The following is a 26,050-nucleotide window of genomic DNA, read 5'->3' on the forward strand; positions in this document are numbered from 1 at the left end:
TAGCCAGTGTTGGGGGCTGGGTATCACAGGCAAATGCTTCAAGGGGACTTGGGGACTGAGGTACTCCTTTTGTTCACCTGCCAGGCAAAGACAGGCTGACAGAACCCGGAGGGGAGTGCTTGAGCGGCTGACAGGCTGACACCCAGCTACCACAAGCAAGCCTCCTTCTCGCTGGGGGTGGGGGGTGTAAATAGGTGATTCAGTCACGGGTATCCTGAATGCTGCCACACCCTCGCCCTGTCCAATGGAGATACAATCCACTGTGTAAATTAAACCTGCATGCACATGGGCAGCACATCATTTGGATTCTCTGAATTGGGCTTCACAAATCAGCATCCCATTAGGGGTCATGTGCCTTGACTAGTGCTTTCATTTGGCTGCTGGTGTTGTGCAGTGAGCATCACTGTAATTTCCCCATAGAAAACCACAGTTTCCTTTTGTGCTGAAACTCCCAAAATACATCCAAGTGACATAGCTACTACTGGGGGTTCTTGTGCTGGTGTCCGTGCTGGGGAGAGCGCTAGATCAGAAGCTCCCTTGCAAACTATGGGAGAGTAGCCATCTGGAGCTTTGGAGATGCTGAGGCTGCTCTTTCGCACCAAACCAAGGATCCAGGAGGCAAGTGCCGTGGTCTCTTTATCAGTTCTGTGTTCAGTATCGTGTTTTCTATTTCACAGGATCAAAGGCGGAAGTCAGAGACTTGCAAGACTCTAGAGCCAGCCAGGCTGCATTTAATTTACTGTATTATGTATTCTCTTTTGAAAGGGCCTTTCTGATGATAAAAGCCATGGTGTCCTCTCCTGAGGACTCTCTTCTCTGTACTGGCAGAGTTTGGGAGTGGCTTGGAACATGAGCATGACTGAAGCAACGGTGGAACAAAAAGATCCCTCAGATTATGGTCCTTGATGCATGAAAGCAGGATGCAGAAAACATAACACGAAATAGCATCTAGTTCTCACCGCCTGTTTCCAACATTCAGACTCAAATATATCAGCTACCAAGGTTATCAGACACACACGTGGTCTTTTGCCACTTTTGTTTCTAAAGCTCTTTATATAAAGAAGGGGAGAGAGAGAGGAGTCAGGAGAGTGCATTTTGAACTGGTATTGTGGGAAGAGACGACAAATTATATCCTGAGACCCTTGCAGTACAAACTCTTTTAGGCTTGAGTAAGTGATCTGCTTAGTACTAAAGCAGCTCTAAGATGTTTCAGTTCAAAAGAAACTCAGTCTTCTCCTCTCAGACTTGCAGTAACTTCCTGGTTTCAAACCTGACTGGGGTGAAGAGGAGTATTGTGGGAGTAGCAGCAAATGCTAATCTCCCACTCACACAGGGGATCTCTGTAAATGACTTCTCCTGAATTTGCAGAGGGCTGCAAAATATTCTGCCTCGGGTTGCCAATTTTGGTTGGACCTATTCCTGGAGATCTCATCGCTTGACATAATCTTTAATTCCTGGAGACTTCAGGACAATCCTGGAGGGTTGGCAACCTTAATTCCACTGCAGTCCCATGATAATGCAACCTGCTGCTTATGTGAGCTAGTGTGCATAGTTTGCAGGGGCTCCACTCTACTAAGGGAGACTTGGTTTAAAAAAAAGTGCACCCAATGAACACACTGCTTAAGGAAAGTGGTCAGAGCAAAGGATAGGGTATCGGGAGAAGAGTTGTAAAAGAACTGTTCCATCACTGACGTGTGTGACTTTAACCTCTGCATCTTTCCTTATTTGTAAATGGGGGACAATGTTTGTCTGTGTGAGATTTTGAAGCACCTGCTGGAAGTTAGTGAAAGGCTCTGGTGGCGATTGTTTTTCTTCAGCTGTGAATGGCAACTCTTGGCCGGGGCACAGAATTTGCGCCATCATGGCAGAGGCTGGGCCAGTCAGTCTCTTCGCTACGGGTACATCTGCACTTCAGGCTGGACGTGTAAATCCCACTTCAAGGAGATCTACTTGTGCCAGATCAGTGAGCGCTAGTATGTGGAAAACAGCGTGGCTGCAACGGCACGGGTGGCAGGAGGAGCTAGGGAGCTCAGCCTTCCTGCTGCTGTGCCAAGCAGCTGCAGTAATGGGGTCACGTGGGAGGAGAGGTGAAAACAAGGCCCCCGCACCCTGTATTCAGCTTCTTCCCAGGCTTCAAATGTCTCCCTTATTAAAAATGTTAAGGATCTCTTTTTCGTGATGCTCTCCCAAGGCTTTTTTTTTTTTTCCTCTCATTTTCCCTTCACAGCTATTACTTACTTCAGATTTTTTGGACAGTAATCCTGTTTATGGGTGCAGAGTTGGGGAGGTTTCTCCTTTCGACCTGTGGTCAGAGGACCTTGAAACTGTAGCTCCGATTATCCAAAATGCTGGGCCACAAGCTCCCACACCCCACCCTGTGACACTACCTAACCGCATCAAGAGAAAGCAGAAGTAGCATTCGAGTGTTTTTCTTTAAAAAACACATTATGTGGCCATGCTACAGGAGGCTCCACCCCTACTCTGCAACTTGTGCATTAAGCCCCTTGGAGGGAAATGCATCACATCTGGGGGATTTTTTTTATTTTTATTTAAACTTCAGCTCATCCTCTCAAAGCTGGCTGAAAAAGCACCCAGCTGTGATAATGAATCTATATGTACATGAGTTAATCTCTTGGAGATACAACAGGCTTTGGGATCTGATCTCTAACCTTCCAAAACTCAGGCTCTTCAAATGTAACCTTCTTGTCTGAAATCTGTCTGCCAGTGTTTCTGTGGGGGCAAAGCAGAAGGAACAGCTTTTGAACCAGGGCATGGTTAAACCTTCCTCAAACAGTTACTCTATCTCTCATCAAAAGAAGGCTGCCTAGAACTGGATCAGCATCAGGTTAAAAGGCAATTGGATGAGTGCTTCTCACGTCGCCCTTTGAGATGAGATCTAATAGCTGGTCTGGAAACAGACCATGAGCCCAGGGCCAGACCTACTCTCTTCCTGCAAGATGTGATGCACTTGTTTGTATTCCTACTAGCTGGTTTAGGAGCACTGATTCCCACTCAGATGAGAATCCATTTCTCAGCTGGTAAGAGCTGAGCAAGAGTACAGGTCCCAATTTCTGCTGTTCTTCTGAATGTCCATGAGTGTAACTCTACCAAAGCAGAGAGCTGCTGTGGAGTTACACCAGGTGTGACTGAGAGCAGCATTTGGCCCTGGGCAACCGGCCCCTTTAAGGGAAAGCAGAACCAGCCCCACCTGTGCCATAATTAGCTGTCCCCCAGCCTAAGCGGGGGGGACTAACTATGGCATGGGTGAGGCTGGTCCCATTTTCCTTTAAAGAGGCCAGTCGTCCTGTGAAGACCTAGGAGCTTAATTTTCTTTCTCCATAGCCGCAGTGATCCTGTGACCTTGGGAGGTATGCAGGATTCGCTTCTGACGTTCTCACACCCCTCTCCCACCTGCTACGCAAATGAGTCTGTAAAGAACTCTTAAACCTACTGGACCCTTCTTTCCTGGAGTACCAACACAGCTCTGAATTGCCTCTTGGGAGGAATGTTACTGGGAGCACTATCTTGTGACTTTGTAAATAGCTTGCCTGCTTCTATTAAATAAATGCATGAGGAAAATGTTAACTGAGCATCACAGACCCTTTGTGCTGACACTCATTTGCTGTTCCACAGGCAAAATCGGACATATCTTGGATAGAGAAAGACGTTGTAGACTCAGCAGATAAGGTAAGAGAGCCCGTTGCAAACACACGGCTTGAAGAGACTTGTGTCTTTTCATTCACACTTTATCGTATGATGAGATTCTCTGACTGTTTATTACAGTATAGGATTTGAGCTCATATTTGAGTTGTGAATCATTCTCTGATGCCTGTGCTGGCTTTGCACACCTTTAACACTGTCTGAACTGTACTTGTGAACTTCAGCAAAATCGGACATACAACCAGGTGTTAGCAACGTGCACAAGTCCCTCTCTGAAAAGTCTTTTATGGCACATGTTTTTTGGCCAAATGATAGAGTTGCTGATATGGAAGGCGACAGACATGAGTCACTCGCTCATGTGACCTTGTGATCATGTCTTCACCCTCCCCCAGCCCACCCCATGTTGTAGTCATCAACTGATGTGCTCTTACATTGTCTTTGGGGCAGAAGGCACCATTTTGTGTGGTTGTTAAGGCACTCTGCCCATCTCTGCCTCTGCGTGATGTACTATTCTCCAATAAGCTTGCTGCCCTGGGAGGGAAGAGGATTGCATTTGTATCCATGCTAACAGTTTAGCAGTAACTGTTCACATTCAGTTCTTGAGCAAAGCGATGGCTACTGTGTCCACCAGAAATAATTGACCCAATGCAACCTTTAGTCATTCTTGACACTTTCTTTATAATTACCTAACTCGTAGATCTAGTAGACCTCAGAGCTCTTTACGAAGGAGGTCAGTGTCATTAACTTCGTTTTACAGATGTTGAGTGCAAACTCTGGCCTTGATTGCCGCTCACACTGGGGCCCTGGCTGAATAAAGTAGTGTAAATCAGAATCAGGCACCTAGACTTTACTCTTTCCAGTGACAACTGACAGCATCTGGACTGTAGCAAGGATTTGCTATGGCCCGTTGCTCGGGATCTTTCCTACTGAACCTGCTGTCCCGGACCCCTGACTTCTCTACCTGTTGTGTCTTCGGAGCAAAGCCCGCCTTGGTCTAACTCAATTGTACGGTGTTGGCACAATGGGGCCCTCATCCCTGACTGGTGTTAATGCAACATAAATAACAGTCATTTCCTCCTTTCATTATCGGTTACCAAAGAGCGTGGTGTGTGCGTGGTGAGGAGGAGAAAGGTCAGAAGTGGTCATAGACTCAGACTAAAATCCCAACTCCAAACACCTCCAGAGCCTTGGGGTATTTCCAGAAGTGAACGGAGAAAGGCTCATGTCTTCTTGAAAGCTAGGCTAGTTTTAAAGCAAAAAAAAAAAAAAAATAGCTTGGAACAGAGAAACATAACTGGAGGGAATAACTCTATGCTCACATGGGGAGCAACATGCCCACTTAGCCCAGCATGCGGGGCTATGAAAAGGGAACATGGAGAAGAGGGAGTGGGAATGTTAGATGGGGTGGGATCTGAATTACCCAGGAAAGAATTTTCTGTAGTATCTGGCTGGTGAATCTTGCCCATATGCTCAGGGTTTAGCTGATCGCCATATTTGGGGTCGGGAAGGAATTTTCCTCCAGGGCAGATTGGAAGAGGCCCTGGAGGTTTTTCGCCTTGCTCTGTAGCATGGGGCATGGGTCACTTGCTGGAGGAGTCTCTGCTCCTTGAAGCTCAGACATAGGTGAGGTTTTTCGCAGGAGTGGGTGGGTGAGATTCTGTGGCCTGCGTTGTACAGGAGGTCAGACTAGATGATCATAATAGTCCCTTCTGACCTTAGTATCTATGAAAGGAGGCTGGTATGGTTTTTTTGTATTTTTTTTTTTAAATCCGAACAATCGCTCCCATCCTGTAAGTAAATTGGGACAATGATGGGACGAAAGGGCTACTCTGTCTGCCACAACATTCTTTTAACCTCCGTTCTGTCCCTGTTTGCAGCTCCTTGAGCCCTGGCCTCTGCAGAACCATGGCTAGTTGCTTACTTATAATCTTCAGAGGTGCCTTCTAAATATCATGGATAGGATTCCGGGAAGGGATTAGGCAAAGCCTCCTCCCCTTTGATAGAAGGCATCCTTCTCTTGGCTGTGCAAGAGTTGTATGTGTGGAAATCTACGGACCAAATTTATCACTGAATTCAGTGTGGTTATATAAGGAGAGTAACCCCCAGGATGGATCTGATACTAAATCCTCTTCTCCATGCCCAGTCAGAGGGGCAAAGATGCATTTGCAGATCTTGTAGGCAGTATTGTTATCACTGTACAGGCTCTTCTTAATGTGGGGCTTTTATCTCTTGTTCAAAATGTAAAGAACACCTCAAAATATTCCCCCTTTGTGGGAATTCCCACATAAACTCAGACTACCTAGAGTAGACCCCGCAGGGTCCAGCAGAGAGAGTGAGTCTTCTCTGAATAGAGAGGAGTCAGATCTGAGCAAGAAGCTGAGAGGTGTAAAAACCAGCTGCAAGTGCTTCGGCTGGGGAGTGGGAGTGTTAACCTGCTTAGCTGTGAGAATCGGAGACCGCTGCCTTCACTGCGCATCTGCCAGTGGGGCTTTAACCACCTGCAGCTCCTCCAGCCTGTGACTCTAAAACCTGAAGCCTGTCTCAAGTCCTCCATGAAGCAGTGTGTATTCCAGCAGCCTGCCATGCTCCCCTAGAGCCCCTGGTAACTGGGGATGTGTCATGCTGAACGGGATGGACCATGGAGAGGGACCCCAAGCTTCCTCGCATCTGTGCCTTTCTCACACTGTGGCACAGGAAACACCGAGCAAAACCCTGCAGCCTGCAACTGCCTGCCCCAGGCCAGCTCTCCAGCTCGGTTAGTACTGCAGCTAGCTTGCTGGAGGATGCTGTGGCTTCAGCTTGTGTTTGTAACTGCTCACTTCAATTGGACTGGTGTTGGTTGGGTTAACAGTCGCTGCAATTTGTGGATGCAGCCTTCTGGGTCTTCCCTCTTTCCTTTCCTGCAGGGTAACTTTGGCTTAATAGCATTGGAGAAGGAAAGTTCCTTCACCCAGGTATAAAGCCGGTTAATGCTACTGATCAGTGCGGTGATAATGCACTTATTCTCGTCTGGCTGCTGCGATTGTTCCTACTGGCCAGTGTTGTGACTTGCTTATTATACCCGCTGCTTGTCTGGCTTGCAACTGACCAAGTTATGGAATCTGATCTTCTGACTAACGCTCTAAACAGTCATGATGTTGTCTGCCTTGCAGTAGTTTTGTAGGTTTAATGGACTAGACAGGCAAAAACATTTTAAAAACACCCCTTTTTATAGGGGAGCTGTTAGCTGATCTCTGAAGCTTCATCTCGAAATGTGATCAATTTCGGTCTCCTTGCAAATGTCAATTTTTCCCGGAGTTCCTATATTCACTGAGCTGCTTTAGTTGCCAGGCTCTCTATGCAAATCTTTCCCTGCCTGACAGCCTTGAGAGACAACTATAGAGGTGAAAACCCATCTAGGACTAAACAAGTTGGGGCTTATTGTTGGCTAGATATACTGAAGTTAAGATCATTCGCACAATTGTACTGTACCTCCTTTGGAAGGACTTGGAACAGCAGCTATTGGGTGTTCATGGAACTGTACCTACCATAGTGAGTCCCTCAGTTTTAATGAAGGAATATAGAGGAGCATAAATGCCTGTGTGTAAAGGAAATATTCATTTAAAATTGATCTACGAGGCAGACAATATAACTTGGTAGTAAACTTAACCTAACCCAATCAGTGTCCATATTTTTCTCTCCTTACTGTTTTCATGAAACTCCAGTTTTGTTTCTCTATTCTACAGTTGAGCCTAACATTAATACTGCTTCCTTGTTGTTGAACTGGGTCATTAAGCTGTCCAGAAGTCTGACTATTTCTTTGTTCTTTCGTGTTAATGGGAACTCTGTTTGCTATATCTTTTTCCTTTGATTATGAGCAGCAAATAGTACTGCTGAGGTCCAGAAAAGTGACTCTGGCCACAAAAGTAGTGTGCTGGAAATGAAACTCTCTACAGTCTGACAAAATAGACTTGTCAGAACAGCGTGTGTTCAGTCCTAATGCTGAGGCTTGTACTCCTAGACTGAAGGTTTTCTCCAGTACCTTTCATGACATTCCCCAAATAGCTTGGTGTTTCCGGGTCCTTTTTCAGGTGGTTTGGGTGCCATGCTTTAGCAACTGGGAGATAGTGTCATAGGGCCCCTTGCTCATTTCAGTCCAAACCAGCTTGATGATGGAAAGCTGTTCCTAGAGAATGGCTTTTCATTGGCATGGGAAAGGAGTTGGTGATTGAGTCCCTCGTGGACAGCTGCCAGCAATGGAAAACCCACAAACTCTGTTGACCATTTGATGGACAGTCTCTGCATAGAAGCTTAGGACTGAGTTTTGGAGACAATACCTTTCTTGCCTCTAGTTTGATCCCTCCAGAAGAAGGATGAGACAGGCAGGAGAATGTCAGGGAAGTTGGCCCTGCTGCTGCTCTTGCTGGACCTGGTGTGTGTGTGTGTGTGTAAAGGCTTCAGTTGGTACCAGAATTCAGTGTCTACTGTCTGTTTTTGAGAGAACAGAGCTGCCCAATAATATGAAAACAAAGGCACTTCCTAGTCTAGAGAGAACAAAGCTCATCAGCTAGAAAGAAAAGGCTGCACTACTTAGGTAGGCAACCACATCCTTGTGTGCATCTCCCCGCTTCCGGAGAACCTTTTCAGAGAGGGTGGAGGCAGCTCTGGTAAGGAAAGCAAGCTAGTGCCCAAACTACACGGCAGCTCCATCCTCTCGGGTGGTGGTTAAACTTGATTTAAATACTGTTCTATTTAAAACCTGTAGGGACTAAACCGTACAAAACTGGGTTTGTATATAGGGTAGAATTGTTGTTTCTAAGCCTGACTTAGTCAAGATGTTAACAGTCAACTAAAAAGTATTAGGAAGTCAGGGACACTTTTAAACCCAGTGTCTCTGAGCCCTGCTGTAGATTGGGTCTTCAGTGTGCTCCAGAACGTAATTCCCAGACCAGAGGTCCAGCTCATTGAGTTTCCATATGCTGGTGAATTTCAGATGGAGCCATGCAAATACAGATTTTCTGGTTCACTGGCAGTGCTGAAAAATCAAAAACAAATGGGGCATCAAATAATATTTTTTTGTTTAGATTTTGAGAAATTTTAAGCATTTTTTACGTTAAAATTAATGGAAATTTTGAAAGTCATTTCAAAACCAAATTGAGCTGTTTTGTTTAGAAAATGTCAAAACAATGTTTCGGAGGGCAGGTTTTGACATTTTTAAAGGCTTCTTTGACTGGAACAATTCTGGAAAAAACATCATAAAATATTTTGGTGTGGCCAAATCTGTTTGGTTTTTTTTTTTTTTTGGGTCCCCAAAAAGATGGTTTTAGTCAAATTTTGCCTGGGTCTAGTATTGGGTGCTTCGTTTAATTTAAAAAAATTACAATTATGAAGTAATTTGACTATAAGTAAAACTCCTTCCTGTTCACGAGGTAGTTAATGACCAGCTGCTTTGAAGCATGAATGCTTATGCCCCTCTTTTAATCTTTGGAGATGTTCTGATTCATATAAATGTCTAGGGATTTTTTAACTGAGCTAAACTCTTGGCCTCATAGTCTTGTAGCAGGGAGTTCCACAGGACATTTTGTTTGAGAGGTGGGGAGGGACATGTTAAATGTTGTCTTTTTAATGTCCTTTGTTGCCCTGTGTTCTAGTCTTTTGAAGAAAATGTAGATGGAAGGTAGTGACTTACCTTCCTTCCACCTTTCATTATTTTCTGATCATGTCTGCTCTCGAGCTCTGTAAAAGAATGTGTTTAAACAAACCACGTGTCAGATACAGACATTGGCTTCTCTATCTCCCAGAAGAGCTGAGGCTGTAGAAAAGGATCCCTGTGTGCTGAAGATGCACTAAGGCTCCTGTGACAGGGCTACTCAGATTGCTGAGCAGATGGGGTTGTGTGTGTCTGACTTGCCAGCCACATCCTTGTTGTATGACTACAATGCCGTGTGTTGGGATTTTTAGCAGTATAAACATTATTGCCACTATTGCTTTAAAAAAACTGCTTTCAAAACTCTTATGAAATGCAGTTCAAAGAAACTGAACTCTTTTCTTTAGCTAGACGCAAAGGAATCATAGAATATCAGGGTTGGAAGGGACCTCAGGAGGTCATCTAGTCCAACCCCCTGCTCAAAGCAGGACTGATCCCCAATTAAATCATCCCAGTCAGGGCTTTGTCAAGCCTGACCTTAAAAATATCTAAGGAAGGAGATTCCACCACCTCCCTAGGTAACGCATTCCAGTGTTTCACCACCCTCTTAGTGAAAAAGTTTTTTTCCTAATATCCAACCTAAATCTCCCCCACTGCAACTTGAGACCATTACTCCTCGTTCTGTCATCTGCTACCACTGGAACAGTCTAGAGCCATCCTCTTTGGAACCCCCTTTCAGGTAGTTGAAAGCAGCTATCAAATCCCCCCTCATTCTTCTCTTCCGTATACTAAACATCCCCAGTTCCCTCAGCCTCTCCTCATAACTCGTGTTCCAGTCCCCTAATCATTTTTGTTGCCCTCCGCTGGACTCTTTCCAATTTTTCCACATCCTTCTTGTAGTGCGGGGCCCAAAACTGGACACAGTACTCCAGATGAGGCCTCACCAGTGTCGAATAGAGGGGAACGATCACATCCCTCGATCTGCTGGCAATGCCCCTACTTATACATCCCAAAATGCCATTGGCCTTCTTGGCAACAAGGGCACACTGTTGACTCATATCCAGCTTCTCGTCCACTGTAACCCCTAGGTCCTTTTCTGCAGAACTGCTGCCAAGCCATTCTGTCCCTAGTCTGTAGCAGTGCATTGGATTCTTCCGTCCTAAGTGCAGGACTCTGCACTTGTCCTTGTTGAACCTCATCAGATTTCTTTTGGCCCAATCCTCCAATTTATCTAGGGCCCTCTGTATCCTATCCCTACCCTCCAGCGTATCTACATCTCCTCCCAGTTTAGTGTCCTCTGCAAACTTGCTGAGGGTGCAATCCACACCATCCTCGAGATCATTTATGAAGATATTGAACAAAACCGGCCCCAGGACCGACCCTTGGGGCACTCCACTTGATACCGGCTGCCAACTAGACATGGAGCCATTGATCACTACCCGTTGAGCCCGACAATCTAGCCAGCTTTCTATCCACCATATAGTCCATTCATCCAGCCCATACTACTTTAACTTGCTGGCAAGAATACTGTGGGAGACAGTGTCAAAAGCTTTGCTAAAGTCAAGGAACAACATGTCCACTGCTTTCCCTTCATCCACAGAGCCAGTTATCTGGTCATAGAAGGCAATTAGATTAGTTAGGCATGACTTGCCCTTGGTGAATCCATGCTGACTGTTCCTGATCACTTTCCTCTCCTCTAAGTGCTTCAGAATTGATTCCTTGAGGACCTGCTCCATGATTTTTTCCAGGGACTGAGGTGAGGCGGACTGGCCTGTAGCTCCCAGGATCCTCCTTCTTCCCTTTTTTAAAGATGGGCACTACATTAGCCTTTTTCCAGTTGTCCGGGACTTCCCCCGATCGCCATGAGTTTTCAAAGATAATGGCCTATGGCTCTGCAATCACATCCGCCAACTCCTTTAGCACTCTCGGATGCAACACATCCGGCCCCATGGACTTGTGCACGTCCAGCTTTTCTAAATAGTCCCGAACCACTTCTTTCTCCACAGAGGGCTGGTCACCACCTCCCCATGCTGTGCTCCTCCATGGAGTGTGGCGTTTGGTAAGAGTGAAATATTTGTAAGGTGCTAGGGTATTTGCTGAAGTCCTTCTAGTGATTTTGCCCTAGAAGTTGCAAGCAGGAGATGCTTGTGTTATGGGATCAGTCCTGCTTCCCAAGAGCTTGTAGTTGTATTTGAACAGATGAGGCTTTTCCTCTGCTCTGGAGGTTTAGTCTTCCTCATCCATGTGTTTTTTATTTCAGGATGAAGGTATCGTGAAAGAAATTAACATCACACACCATGTGAAGGAGGGCTCTGAGAAGGCTGATCCTTCGCAGTTTGAACTTCTCAAAGTTCTGGGCCAAGGCTCTTTTGGCAAAGTGAGTTTGCTTCTTACTGTATCTTTATATGTCATTTAAATCTATTTTGGGGCCAGGAGATGGGAGAAGTGCACCTGGCTTCACGATTCCCACCAGCTCATAGCTGGAATAACAATTTGACTGAGTTTCTTCTGAGACCAGGTGCTGCTGCAGGAGCAGTCTGCTCCTGGAGGTCCACTCTTGCAGTCCTTGTGCATACAGTGCTCCAGTGGGCTCTAATGAGAGCTCTGACAAGCTCTCATTAGAAGAGGGAGGAAGGAGAGATCTTTGCTAATAAATGTACTAGGGCTGTCAAGCAATTAAAAAAATGAATTGCAATTAGTCGCACTGTCAATAATAGAATACCTTTTATTTAAATATTTTTGATGTTTTCTACATTTTCAAGTATATTGATTTCAGTTACAACACAGAACACAAAATGTACAATGCTCACTTTATATTTTTTATTACAAGTATTTGCACTGTAAAAAAACAAAGAAATAGTATTTTTCAATTCACCTAATACAAGTACTGTAGTGCAGTCGCTTTATCATGAAAGTTGAACTTACAAATGTCGAATTATGTACAAAAAAAAAATCTGCATTCAAAAATAAAACACTGTAAAATTTTAGAGCCTGCAAATCCACTCAGTCCTACTTCTTGTTCAGGTTTCAGAGTAACAGCTGTGTTAGTCTGTATTCGCAAAAAGAAAAGGAGTACTTGTGGCACCTTAGAGACTAACCAATTTATTTGAGCATGAGCTTTCGTGAGCTACAGCGAGCTGTAGCTCACGAAAGCTCATGCTCAAATAAATTGGTTAGTCTCTAAGGTGCCACAAGTACTCCTTTTCTTTTTACTTCTTGTTCAGCCACTTGTGCAGACAAACAAGTTTGTTTACATTTGCAGGCAATAATGCTGCTCGCTTCTTGTTTACAAAGTCACCTGAAAGTGAGAACAGGCGTTCTCATGGCACTGTTGTAGCCGGTGTCGCAAGATATTTACGTGCCAGATGTGCTAAAGATTCATATGTCCCTTCATTCTTCAGCCACCAGTCCAGAGAACATGCGTCCATGCTGATGACGGGTTTTGCTCAATAACAATCCACATCAGTGCGGACCAAAGCATGTTCATTATCATTATCTAAGTCTCATGCCACCAGCAGAAGACTGATTTTCTTTTTTGGTGGTTTGGGTTCTGTAGTTTCTGCATGAGAGAGTTTCTCTTTTAAGACTTCTGAAAGCATGCTACACACCTCGTCCCTCTCAGATTTTGAATGGCGCTTCAGATTTTTAAATCTTGCGTTAGTAGCTATTTTTAGAAATCTCACATTGGCACCTTCTTTGCATTTTGTGAAATCTGCAGTGAAAGTGTTCTTAAAATGAAAATGTGCTGGGTCATCATCTGAGACTGCTAGAACATGAAATATACGGCAGAATGCAGGTAAAACAGAGCAGGGGACACACAGTTCTTCCCCCAAGGAGTTCAGTTACAAATTTAATTAATGCATTTTTTTTTTTAATGAGCGTCATCAGCATGGAAGCATGTCCTCTGGGATGGTGGCTGAAGCATGAAGGGGCATATGAATGTTTAGCATATCTGGCACGTAAATACCTTGCATGCCAGCCAAAAAAGTGCCATGCAAATGCCTGTTCTCACTTTCTGGTGACATTGTAAGTAAGAAGAGGGCAGCATTATCTCCTGTAAATGTAAACTAACTTGTTTGTCTTAACAATTGGCTGAACAAGAAGTAGGACTGAGTGGACTTGTAGGCTCTGAAGTTTTACATTGTTTTGTTTTTGGAGTGCAGTTATGTAACAAAACACAAATCTACTTTTGTAAGTTGCACTTTCACGACAAAAAGATTGCACTACAGTACTTGTCTGAGGTGAATTGAAAAATACTATTTCTTTTGTTTATCTTTTTACAATGCAAATATTTGTAATTGAAAATAATATACACTTTGATTTCAATTACAATGCAGAATACAAAATATATATGAAAATGTAGAAAAATATCCAAAATATTTAATACATTTCAATTGGTATTCTATTGTTTAACAGTGCGATTAAAACTGTGATTAATCAACAGCCCTAAAATGTAGGTATTCCATGTGGCAAAGCAACATCCAGCTGCTCTCCGATTGGCTCTCTAACCATGTGGCAGGATAAAGAGAATTTAGGGATTCACCATCCCAGAGGACATGCTTCCATGCTGATGATGCTCATTTAAAAAAAAAAAAAATGCGTTAATTAAATTTGTAACTGAACTCCTTGGGGGAAGAACTGTGTGTCCCCTGCTCTGTTTTACCTGCATTCTGCCGTATATTTCATGTTATAGCAGTCTCAGATGATGACCCAGCACATGTTACTCTGCCCACCCTCCTCTCTCAGATTACTCTATATATGGGTGACTATCCAAGGCCTCCACTCACTTGTACTCATGATCTTTTTTTACCCTTTATGGAGGGGGAAGAAAGTGGCACCTAAACTCTCTCTTCTCTTTCAACCCATGAATAATCCATATCTAAAATCAATCTGCTGCATACAGTCTTGAGACTGGCCAATATTGCATTGGTCAATAGCCCAGATATCTCCATGGGTCACTGAGGATCTGACTAGGATTCTGAGCTCTATTTCTCATGCTGCCAAAAGAAATGGCCACTCTCCGATAATGAGGCCCCATTTCCCTGTCTGGATCCAGCCACTGTTGTATATGAGGACTTGGAAAGGAGGGGAAGCTGTCAGGGATGGCATTAATCATGAATGCCTGGGAGTCCGTCTTGCTGCCAAATCCACATGTCAGCAGGAAATCTCCTAGTACAGCGGGACACTATTGTGACTGCTTGGGTACTCCTGAGGCTGATATAGTCTGACACGGTACCAAGGGTCATGACCGGTATTGGGGATTGGCTTTTTTTTTTTCTTCTTCTTAATAGATATTGCTTTCAGTTTTGACAGTTGGAGGAAAAAAGGTGTGACGAGCAGAGGCAGGAGTGCTCTAAGGGCAAGCTTCCTTTGGAGATGGGGAGCAGGAAGGGTGAAGCATTAAAATACCCTCCCCAGGACTCTCTGGAAACCTGTAGGCTTTTGCTTGCGGAGCTCAAAGCGTTGAACTTGCTGACCCTGCAGTTCGCCGCTGTTCTGAAGTCGCATGGGGGTTTATTTGCTAGTATGCGGTAAAATTCTATCCAGACAACTTGAGTCACAAGTTGATCTCTCCTCCTGTGCATGCAGGTCTTTTTAGTAAGAAAAATCACCCCACCTGACAATGGCCAACTCTATGCCATGAAGGTCCTGAAGAAAGCAACCTTGAAAGGTGAGAAGGGCTTTCCGCGTGCTGATCCACATCTACATCCCCAAAATGGAATGAGAAGTCGTGCTGGGAAAACTCCGCACCATTCCGTCGTGATGCACCCATATCTCCCCACAGCTAGCTGACTGACTGAGGTGGGAGAGAGTAATTCAATGGTGCTCCAAGAAGGAAAGTCACTTCAGAGCTGGGACTGGGGAACCGTCTAGCTCAGACACAGTTTGGCAAGAGCTAGAGAAGCCATGGGGCTGCAGGCAGAGCCCTATAGCTGGTGTCAGGGGCACTGTGCCGTTCCGAAGGGTCTGAACTGTGCATCTCTCTCCACAGTGCGCGATCGCGTAAGGACAAAAATGGAAAGGGACATCTTAGCTGATGTGAACCATCCCTTTGTGGTGAAACTGCACTATGGTGAGTACACAGCTAGCCTTGGGCCAGAAGAACGGCAGAGCCAGTGTGTGGCAACAGCCCTGAATAGTTTCTAACAGTCCACTATGCACTACTGCAGGTGCAGGGCGTTGCTGGGGTGAGGTGTTCCCTAGGTGTCCAGCAACAGATTCTTGTTGAATGTGCTCAAAGCATTTTTCTCAAATACTGTCTGGAAGGGTTATGCCAATAGCAGTAATATGGGAGGAGCCTTTATCTGTCAAGTAGCCCCTGTCCCTCTTACTGCCTAGATTGCCCTGTTGTCTTTCTAAGCACAATTCCCCCTAAAAATGAACTCTTCCTCCGATAGGATCTTGGTCCCATGCCCTGCCTGGTTATTGAATAGGAAAATAGAACAACACAGGAGGATGAATTTTAAACCCTTGGGCTTTGTGTGTTCAGTGCAGTTCTATCTAAGCACAGAAGAGCAGGCGTAGCAGATGCACCTGAATCTGTTCCCTTTTGAAAGCTTAGTTTTGTCTTTTCCGTGTCTTTTCCGGGATCTGGTCTCCCCTCCCTTCCATTCCCCACCCTCCCTCCTAAGTTCAGAATTCTAGGGGGCTGAGCTCTCCATTGTGCGTGGCTCCAGAGGCAGCTGGTGCTGCAGTTACCAAAACAGCAGGGGAGATTTAAGAAGGCAGAATAACTCCTTGTACTAGAATTTGTTCCCAGGGTTAACACTCCTACTCCTAGGAAAGGTATCGTGGGAGATTTGTGCACTACAGTGGTCGGCACCTCTTATTTCTCCTTTGCAAAAACAGCACTTCCAGTAAGTCACTGCCTCGCAGCATGCATGCATTGATTAGGCACCGATTTCAAGGGAAGAAATACTCAATCACCTACTCAATCACCAGTGCCAATTCCTGCAGCGCCTTAGTGTTCTTGGTCCTCTCCCATCCCAGTGCTGACTTTGCAGGTGATCTCATTTTGACACCCAGTCACTAGCCATATCTGTATTGAGCCTAGTGGGAATGTGGGGCATCTAAAAACCTAAAGCCACCCATCTTTGGGTGGTATCTGACATTGCCAAGCAGTCAATGAGTAGAAGGGCACTGATTCCTGCTCTGGCCTATGTTTCAGCATTCCAGACAGAGGGCAAACTCTATCTCATCTTGGATTTCTTGAGAGGAGGAGATCTCTTTACTCGGCTTTCCAAAGAGGTGAGCATGCCTTGGGATCTTGCTGGGCTGTTCACGGTGCGTGCATGTTCAGCTCTACCAGTGTAGGCAACAGTGGGTGCCTATTGCAGAGGACCACTGGTATTTGGAGCACTGTTCTCCAGCTCATCGGAAAAGAAAACAGTGGCTACATAGATGAGGTGAGCCCTGACTGGCTAGAGCTGTGTCTCTTGCTGTGTAAAGTGACAGAGATGGGAACCAGTGACTCCCTTTCTCTGTCCTGCTGCAGTGTAGCTGCTTAATTGAACTGATTTGCTCCTATGGAGGAGGGGGCAAGGAAGGCGTCTAGGGATGGGAAGTTGATCTGCAAATTGAAGTGACAGGTAAAGATAATTGAGAACAATAGCTGATGTAAATGAAGATCCTAAATTAACATCAGCTCACTGCTTAGCAACATCTAATTGTGCTGTTTAATCTCAGGATAGCAGGAAATACAAGTCTGAAGGGGTGAGAGGGAGCAAGTGGCTGGGTATGTTGGTGAGGGGATGTTTGGGATGGGAAACAACTTCATGGTATGTTCTTGGGAGGCTGATTTCTTATAACTCAGGTGTCTGTCTCCTCTGTCCCTCAGGTAATGTTCACTGAGGAAGATGTGAAGTTCTACCTAGCTGAGCTGGCTCTGGGGCTTGATCATTTACACAGCCTGGGAATCCTATACCGAGACCTCAAACCAGAGAAGTATGTATAGCAGAACTTTACGATGCCTCTGATTTAATGACAAAGCACTGGGCCAGCTCTTCTGCAGCTCAATCTCACGTCTGTAGTCTTTAAATGCCAAAGCATCGTCCTGTTAAGCTGAGAAAGTAGGCTGGACGAAGGAGTAGCAGTAGCCTAAATCTCTTGTGTGGAAAGAGAGAAGGAGAAGAAGGCTCCAGCTTTCTCCTTCCCTTCCTAGGCAGCCGGGCTGGGAACACTGGCGCAGCATGCTTGCCCTCTTCTGGGCTAGGAGAGCACTCGTGCTAGTCTACAGCTCCCAGCTGACTCTGGCAGTAGTGGGCTATATAGTGAGCAATGAACAGTCCCCCAGGGGAGGGGCTATGCAAAAAGCAGGACCTCTGTAGAGATACACATCACTTGTGCAACTGAATAGTCCTTGCACAGAAATCGTTTGGGACCCAGTTCACATGAAGCCTGAGGGTTGGGCTCAGAATCTTGCACATCACATCAGATGACCTAGACACAGTCAGAGAGAGAGAGAATGGATTCCAGGGGAGTATGGAATAGTAGGGCAGTTGTTTCTGACAATAGCAGACTTCTTTTTAAGCTTTGCTTTTTCTTGTTGACCCAAGGACTCAGATTCTGTATTCTAGCTGACTAAAATGCTGGCTTGCTTATAATAGCAAATACTAGGAGTACTCCAAAGAGACTGTATAAAGGCTCAGGCATCAAACCCCCCTGTAGAGCCATCAAAGGAAAAGTAGGGGTTCTTCAAATCTCCTCTGCTATAGTGCCTACAAAAAGCTTAACAGTTAGGCCGTGGGTGTGCTGAGGCAGCTGCATGTCCTGCTGACCAGTGTTGTCTCATTGATTCCATGTAGTCCTCTGTCTGTCCATCTGTTGTCTCTTGTCTTTATACTTGTATTGTAAGCTCTTTGGGGCAGGAGTGTCTTTTTGTTCTGTGTTTGTATAATGCCTAGCACAGTGGGTTCCTGATCCAGGACTGGAGCTCCAAGATGCTACGGTATTTTAAATAATGGAGTCCTTGCACAAAGCATCCCTGTTAGGAGGGAGAGTGTAAGTGGCTGGAGGAAAGTGGGGCCATTCTCTTTGCATCATACATCTTGATGAAAGGGTTTAAACCATCGGGGCTGAAAGTGGTGGAGTTAAGATCTGTTTCTGGGGTTCTTAAAGCTTTTTAACTAGCCTCTCAGGAGCAGAAAAAAGTGCTGGATCGCTTGTTAATATCTCTGTTACGGTAATGATCATTGGTGTTTACATGCCTGTCTCTCTTCTCACTCTCACAGCATCCTCTTGGATGAAGAAGGACACATCAAACTCACAGGTAAGGTGACTCCAAAAATCTTGCACTACAGCAGACTTGCAGCTTGAGATACAGACATTCTTCCATGCCTGTCCTCTATTTGTAGAAAGTGGGCATGTGTTCATGGTTTTTCTCTTTTGTGTAGATTTTGGTTTGAGTAAAGAAGCCATTGACCATGAGAAGAAAGCATATTCCTTCTGTGGGACAGTGGAATATATGGCACCAGAAGTTGTGAATCGTCAGGGCCACACCCACAGCGCTGACTGGTGGTCATATGGTGTATTAATGGTATGGTAGCTAACTAGCATGTTTGAAGCCTAATTTTATGGTGGCTCTTTAAATGGCAGCTCTGGAGAGATGGTGCAATATCTCTGTGCGTTATACTGTATCTCTAACAGAGAACTATTGAACTGGGAAAGATCTAATAATCACTCCGATGTTTCCAAGCTCCCATATAAGTTACTCTGCCCAAAGCGATCAGTAGTGAAGTGCAACGAATTTCACAGGGATCAGCTACATTCATAGCTGTTCCATGTAGAATTTAGATGGTTTCTGACAATCTCTCAAGACTGTCACATTTTGTCTCATTAAGACCACTTAAGTTTCTTGTTAAGATACTTTCATTTCAGACTGGAAGTGATGCTAGTGTTCCTTGTTTGGATCTAGAGCTGCCACCTGGTGGCGATTCAATCCATGACCCTTTCAGCTCTAAGGAGTTCTTTGAAAGACTATGTAAATTACCATTAACCCTATTAAGGGTCAGTGTTACAGGGCTCTCTGCCTAAAGCATATTAGGATCTGCTGCTCCTCGAAACTCTCACTCAATCATTTAACCTTCTCTCTTGCTCTTCTTTCCAGTTTGAGATGCTCACTGGCTCTCTGCCATTCCAGGGAAAAGACCGTAAGGAGACAATGACCTTCATTCTCAAGTAAGAGGAGTTATTCTTCAGTGTCTCTACAGGGGCAAAGCTTGCTGCTCTGCTCCTAGGATAGGGTGACCAGATGTCCTAATTGTATAGGGACAGTCCCAATATTCAGGGCTTTGTCTTATATAGGCTCCTATTACTTCTCACCTCTGTCCTGATTTTTCATACTTGGTATCTGGTCACCCTATGCTAGGATGTCCGGAATTTTGCATCCTGGGGGTTATAACAGTTTAATGGCATTAATTTGCAAGAATTTCTATAAACAGACTTACAGAGGGCACAGTGTTAAAATACTGAGCGAAAAACTGACTATCTCTCATACGTCAAGGGAAGACGTGGGAAGCTAGGTGGCAGAGGAGCTGCAGTCAGCGCCTGTTTGTTTGTTTTACTTACTCATAGTTAATTGCACAATTTCTCTTCTTTCCAGAGCAAAGCTGGGCATGCCTCAGTTCCTGAGCTCCGAAGCACAGAGTCTCCTGCGAGCCCTTTTCAAAAGAAATCCAGCCAACAGATTAGGTAAGACATCTGGTATTACATTGTTTCTGGGAGCACCAGGTGCAACATCTTGGCTCCTGTTGTCCAAGTAGGTCAGATACATTTGGATTTTGGCTAGGTTCTCCCGCATATCTCAGTACAGCTTGATTCCCACTAATACCCAGTCACATTGCACAGTGGATTTTTGCCTTGCTTATTTTGTTAGCAGTGGAGTGGGTATATAGCACTAAATCCAGAGTGATGTCTGTCTTCCAGGTTCTGGTACAGATGGGGCAGAAGAGATAAAGCGTCACCCTTTCTACTCCACCATTGACTGGAATGTGAGTATTGAACCTTTCTTTGCTTAGATATTGGATTCTACATGCTCTCAAACTTGCATACCAATGAAGGGGAGAGGCATGAGTCACTTGACTGACTTAGCTCTGCAATAATACAGATGCTTATAGAGTGACCGGCAGTCAACAGGCTGTGTCCTATTGTTCATCAGCTGTCAGAGTCCTTCCCCAAACCAGTGTTTGCACAAAAGGAACGGGAGTCACCTGGATGGCTGAAGTAGGAAACTGAACAGAAATCATGTTTGTCACGGCAAATACCCTACATGTGTGAATTCAGATCAAAATGAGATCATCCGTCTCTTGCAGTGGAAGCTAATCTGGGATTTAGCAGGAGAGGGATGGCCTCGGAGGTATTGGAAAATATCCTTGAGGGACAGGAATCTTTGGAAGGAATGGATCTACAGTTGGAAAGACAGAAACTGTCCTAATAGAATAATATCTGGCTGAAGCGATTGGGCCAGGATGGTTTGGTGACTAAGACTGGAACTCAGTTTCCTGCTTTACCACAGGCTTCCTGTGTAACTTTGAGCAAGTCACGTGATCTCTTGGCACCTGTGTTCCCCATCTCTACTCCTGTACCTTGGAGAGGTCATCTGAGGACTGGCCAGTTAGTGCTTGAGGCATTCGGATACTGTGGTGATGGAGGCTATAGAAGACCTAGAAATGCTTTAGAACAGACCTCCCATGATGCTGGGATAGGGAACCTCTCAAACTATCTTCAAGTAGCAATTCAGAAAGGCTGTGGGAAGGAAAAAACTCCCTGCCAGGAATTCCTCTAGCTGTTCCTAGATGTAGGTTTCAGGCCCAGCATCTGATGCCAGAGTGAGCAGAGAAGACACAGCAGACCCTGGTGGCATAAACTAGTTCCTGGATAGCTGGCTTCTTGGCTCCCTGCAGATACAAGGTGTTTTGGCTCTTGGGTAGCAGATGCCTAGGGAGGAGAAATACTGCAAGCTTCTGCCACAGAAGTGACTCAACAGCTCCATGGAAGGGCCTTCCAATGAGAGACTTAAACTCTGACTGAGCTATAATTCTTCACTACGCTACCAAGCAATTTCCAGCTTGTAAAGTTTCCTCCTCATGACTTCTCGTTCCTGGTAAATCCATCCCCTTAGGGTGTTTGGGAATGTCTGCCAATTGGGACACCTCCCTGTCAGGGATGGTTTGCTGAATGGCATCCTTGGCGTTCTGTTTTGCAGAAGCTATATCGCAGGGAGATCAAACCACCTTTCAAGCCTGCAGTGGCACGACCAGATGACACCTTTTATTTTGACACAGAGTTCACCTCTCGTACGCCGAAAGGTTTGTGTGCACCCCAGTAAACAGGAAATTGGTACTGGATGCTCTGGCTGTATAAACACACAGTACTGGGGTGAGGCGTATTACACTGACTCCTATTCCAGCAGGACTAGGCCTGTCCTCACTGTAAAATGAGGAACACTGACTTCAGAGGGTTACAGCTCTCGACAAGGAGTAGGTGGCGCAGAAGTAAAATCTGCAGGGGGCTCTCATGGGTAAATGGTCTATTCAGCTGTGGAATAATATGCGGTATGGCTACTGTCTAGTACTATGGAGTAACCATAACTCTTAGTATGCGAGGGGTAAATTGTCAGCTACTGGCAGGCTGCTGCAGGACCACTCTTTTTCCTGACTTATTCCAGACTCCCCCGGAATTCCCCCAAGCGCGGGGGCCCATCAGCTCTTCCGAGGGTTCAGTTTTGTGGCAACTGGATTGATGGAGGACGGCATGGTCAAACCTACCCAGGCACCTCTGCATTCTGTGGTACAGGTAAGGGGACCAGACCAAGGAAAGACCTATCTTAAACTGCAGTGGTAATTCCAGAAGCCTGGCATGGCTCAGCCAGACAATGAGGGCTGATAAGTGACAGCCTGGCTGAAGCCTGAGGGCAAGGCTTTTTCCTGTGGAAAAGGAGGGATTTCCTCTTGCAAACTCCCTGAGCAGTTCCCCGGTGGATTCCAGATACGTGTATGAATTTGTTCAATAGCTTAGCCAGGCTGTGGATGTGAACAAGAGGAAGGGCAGGGGAGAAAAGGCAGCTCTTGATCACCTATTACAAATGAAGAGACCTAGCCTATAGTGGGCCAAGGTAAAGTCACCACATAACCTCCTGTGGCAAGATTACTAGAGATCAGACTTCAACATGCTACAAGATCAAAAATCCTGAAAGGTTTGACCCAATCGTGCATGTTTACGCACAGGACCAGAGGATTCATATCCTGCTGGGGCAAGCTCAACCCTTCATCCTGCAGCGGCAAGTCAGTTGAGTCGATGCAGCTTGCCATATGTGGGTCTTTCGGATGAAATGGCCTATGATTTTTCAAAGGGTTTAAGGCAGTTATGTGCCCAGATTTCATTGAAATTAAATAGGATTTAGATGCCTAGCTCCCTTAGGGACCTTTGAAAATTACAGCCTTAAAGACCAAGGTCCTTTCAGCTTTGCTTGAATGCTGAAGATCCTGTGACTCTTTCCGTAACTTCCCCGGGCTGGTGAACTGTTCAGCCAAGAACACCAGGGCCCTGCCCCAACTCTGTGCCATGTGGCTGCTGTCCCCCACCTTAGAGGTGGTTGCATTTCAATGGGTGGTAGCTCTGGGCTGAAAGGCACTCTAGAAATGTGGTTTGCATTTGCCCTTCTTTCTTATTCTCCCTGCCAAGGACAGGGAGAGTAAGAAGCTGTGTGATACAGCGGGTAGCAGTCAGTCAGTCCATCCTCCATTTTGTTGGTGTACAGATACTGTGGTGTTTCCCTAAACTAACACTTTTTTTTCCTTGTTTCGTGTCTCCATTCATCCCACTGTAGCAGCTGCATGGCAAGAGCCTCCAGTTTAATGAAGGCTACGTAGTGAGGGAGACGATCGGTGTGGGCTCCTATTCAGTGTGTAAACGCTGCATTCATAAATCCACCAACATGGAATATGCCGTCAAGGTTTGCAGTCTGCCATCTCTTGCTCATGTGCACTCCCACACTCAGGTTTCCTTTTTACTCTAGTAACAGCCTCTGAAAATAAAACGGAGTGAAGTGCCGTTGTCCCTGCGGCTCTGTACAATCCTGCAAGAAGCCAGGCTGGATTTCTGGGCTGGGGGTCCTGGGTCCAACAGAAGTGACCTTCTGTTCCAGGAGAGGGAAGTTTGGTACCATACCTGACTTCTCAGTAATTGCACTTGTGTGTTGGGCTTTAGGGATTCCATCGAGTGCTTCTTGGCCTGAACAAAGGCTGATGTGGTGCCCCATGTGATCATGGGGATGTACAACTGACCGTAAAATGAGTTGTTCTGGAAATCAAGACAGCAGGAGGTGGGGAGTGGAGATAATTTTAGAATCTCAAACCTGGCTAAATTCTGCCGCGCTCCGCCTGTAGTTTCTCCATGCACACGGCTCTGTCCTACCTGCCTTGCAGAAGGACCCCAGTCCTGGCTAACACTGACCTGTGTTCTCCTGCAGATCATTGATAAGAGTAAACGAGACCCTTCTGAGGAGATGGAGATCCTCCTGCGGTACGGGCAGCACCCAAACATCATCACACTGAAAGATGTGAGTGTAACCGTGTTGAACGTGCACCGAAGCAGAGATGTTGTCTCTGAAAGCACAGGCAGGCCTGCCTGCTGAGGCTGAAGCTGTTGCTCCTGAGAACCCCCCAGTAGAATGGTGGCAGGTCTGGGGAGGTGTCAGAGCTCCCCAGCAATGTGCTGGGGGAGATGGAGGGTTTCTGTAGAGCTTGTGGTAGAAGTACTAGCGGCCTGCTTTGGAAACATCCCATTGGATGTGCACTGTGGGTTTCTGATACCACCTGATTGCTACAAGTCCTAGCTCAGAGCGGCTGTCTCTCTCAAGCCATAGCTTGCTTCACCATACACAGCTACTTTCCCTTGAAGTATCACTGAATTTCTTAGTGCGCCCAGCGGCTGTGGTGTCATCAGGTCTTCCAGCAGTGAGCAGCGCTTCTTTGGTCCATGCTCCATTCCTTACCTGATCCCAGGCAGAGTGCACACAGCATTAAACCAGCCTGTTCCCCCAGCACTGCCTGGTAACAAAGGCTGCGTAGAGGAGTCCCTCCACTTGTGAATCAAAACTTGGCTCTGCTTCAGCTTTTTAAAGAGCTTGTGAAAGTCCCCTCCAACTAGATCTGCATGCGACTAAACAGCACATAATACATGCAGGAAATGACTTTAATATGGCCACAGGGTGCGTGGCTGTAGGTAACTCTGCCCCCAGAACGTACGTGTGTGTGTGTGTGAGAGAGAGAGAGAGAGAGAGCATTATTGTTTTAGGGACTAACCCCAGCATGACTGCTTTGGCAGGTGTATGATGACGGGAAGCATGTCTTCCTGGTGACTGAGCTGATGAGAGGAGGGGAGCTGCTGGACAGGATCCTCAGACAGAAGTGTTTCTCTGAGCGGGAGGCCAGTTCTGTGCTGCACACGATCTGTAAAACTGTAGAGTATCTGCATTCTCAAGGGGTGAGTACGGGAGGCTGAGATGCTGACCGGTCCCTGCGCAATCAAGTGGAAAGCAGGCGGGCACAGGGCTACTATCCTGCCCCTTCTCCAGGAAGTAGCTGCCTGTTCGGATACATTTCAGTCTTGAGACAGGCCAGGCATGAAATCTAAGACTGTGCCATTCGCTTCACCTGCAGCCTTGAGTGCAGCTGCCAGAGGTGTGTGACAGCAGCACCTGCTGTTGTTTACTTCACAGGTAGTTCATCGAGACTTGAAACCCAGCAACATTCTCTACGTGGATGAGTCTGGAAACCCAGAGAGCATTCGCATTTGTGACTTTGGCTTTGCCAAGCAGCTGAGAGCTGAGAATGGCCTTCTCATGACCCCTTGCTACACTGCAAACTTCGTGGCCCCTGAGGTAAGCGGCTCATGACCTGAAACTCTCGCTGTCCTCCATCAGGCTGTGGTTCTCTGCCAACATTAGTTACCTGCTGAAATGTTGGCCAGGGCTAGCTCTGGTACACTCTGCCAGCAGGGCCCGCTTTGGGGAGCAGGCAAAAGTGGAAATACTCTCCCAGTATGAAACTAACTGAGGCAAGTTCTGGGACTAGGTTTCATACCCTCCTGCTTCTTTTCTTTCCTACCCTCTATCTATTGCCTCCTCGTGAAGTATTGGCACAATTCAAACCCAAATGATTCTGTCAACTCCCTTTCCTAGTCTAGAAGTTGCCCCCTGATTTATTTCTGTCTCCTGCAATCTCTGGGTTCCTTAACAAACTTGCTCTATTGGTGGGGCTTTAGAAGCAGTGACCCTCCATTTCAGGACTGGGTGGGTCGCTGGCTTGCAAACAAGCCCCTCATTTAGGGGGCTGAAAAGCCAGTGTACTGGCCACCTAATTCAATGAGTATATCTAGGTGTCAGAGAACTGGCTTCCCAGTAGAATTAATATGCAGAGTGTGATTCTGTTCGTGCTTGATTCTTTTCCATGGCTATTTTGACATGCCTGAGATGTTTCCTCTTCAGCCATGGAACCAAAGCCAAGCTGAGTCCCAGCCTTCAGCCCCTGACCCTGACAGAGCCGTAGAAAAGTCCGGCACGCAGGCAAAGGGGTCAAACCGATGCTCATTGCCTCACAGAGCAGGAACTCTGAGAGAAACTGACATCTTTCCCTTGGCTTATTCTGCATAGGTACTAAAACGTCAAGGCTACGATGAGGGATGTGACATCTGGAGTTTAGGGATACTCCTCTATACGATGCTGGCAGGGTAAGTACCTGCTGCGTTTACCCACTGACGGCATCT

The 26,050-nt window shown here is 46.0% G+C and overlaps 1 protein-coding gene across 7 annotated transcripts in view; it reads left to right on the forward strand.

Annotated features, from left to right (window-relative positions):
* RPS6KA1 (ribosomal protein S6 kinase A1) overlaps window positions 1-26,050 on the forward strand; it is a 67,092-nt gene that overhangs the window by 37,409 nt on the left and 3,633 nt on the right. For 3 of the 7 annotated variants that reach the window (XM_073317374.2, XM_073317375.2, XM_073317373.2), the window contains 18 exons: window positions 3,634-3,687; window positions 11,547-11,663; window positions 14,876-14,957; window positions 15,279-15,359; window positions 16,455-16,534; window positions 17,124-17,230; window positions 18,517-18,554; window positions 18,679-18,821; window positions 19,392-19,462; window positions 19,887-19,975; window positions 20,210-20,274; window positions 21,489-21,591; window positions 21,951-22,078; window positions 23,112-23,237; window positions 23,754-23,843; window positions 24,611-24,769; window positions 25,005-25,166; window positions 25,938-26,014. In XM_073317374.2, the coding sequence (XP_073173475.1) occupies window positions 3,634-3,687; window positions 11,547-11,663; window positions 14,876-14,957; window positions 15,279-15,359; window positions 16,455-16,534; window positions 17,124-17,230; window positions 18,517-18,554; window positions 18,679-18,821; window positions 19,392-19,462; window positions 19,887-19,975; window positions 20,210-20,274; window positions 21,489-21,591; window positions 21,951-22,078; window positions 23,112-23,237; window positions 23,754-23,843; window positions 24,611-24,769; window positions 25,005-25,166; window positions 25,938-26,014 (1,772 nt within the window). Of the gene's footprint in view, window positions 1-434; window positions 619-3,633; window positions 3,688-6,274; window positions 6,416-11,546; window positions 11,664-14,875; window positions 14,958-15,278; window positions 15,360-16,454; window positions 16,535-17,123; window positions 17,231-18,516; window positions 18,555-18,678; window positions 18,822-19,391; window positions 19,463-19,886; window positions 19,976-20,209; window positions 20,275-21,488; window positions 21,592-21,950; window positions 22,079-23,111; window positions 23,238-23,753; window positions 23,844-24,610; window positions 24,770-25,004; window positions 25,167-25,937; window positions 26,015-26,050 lie in introns of those variants that run through there. The other 4 variants (XM_073317377.2, XM_073317380.2, XM_073317378.2 and 1 more) reach the window with 3 other exon arrangements.

The sequence above is a fragment of the Lepidochelys kempii genome, chromosome 19 (assembly GCF_965140285.1).
Source record: "Lepidochelys kempii isolate rLepKem1 chromosome 19, rLepKem1.hap1, whole genome shotgun sequence".
In the NCBI taxonomy this organism is placed as follows: domain Eukaryota; kingdom Metazoa; phylum Chordata; order Testudines; family Cheloniidae; genus Lepidochelys; species Lepidochelys kempii.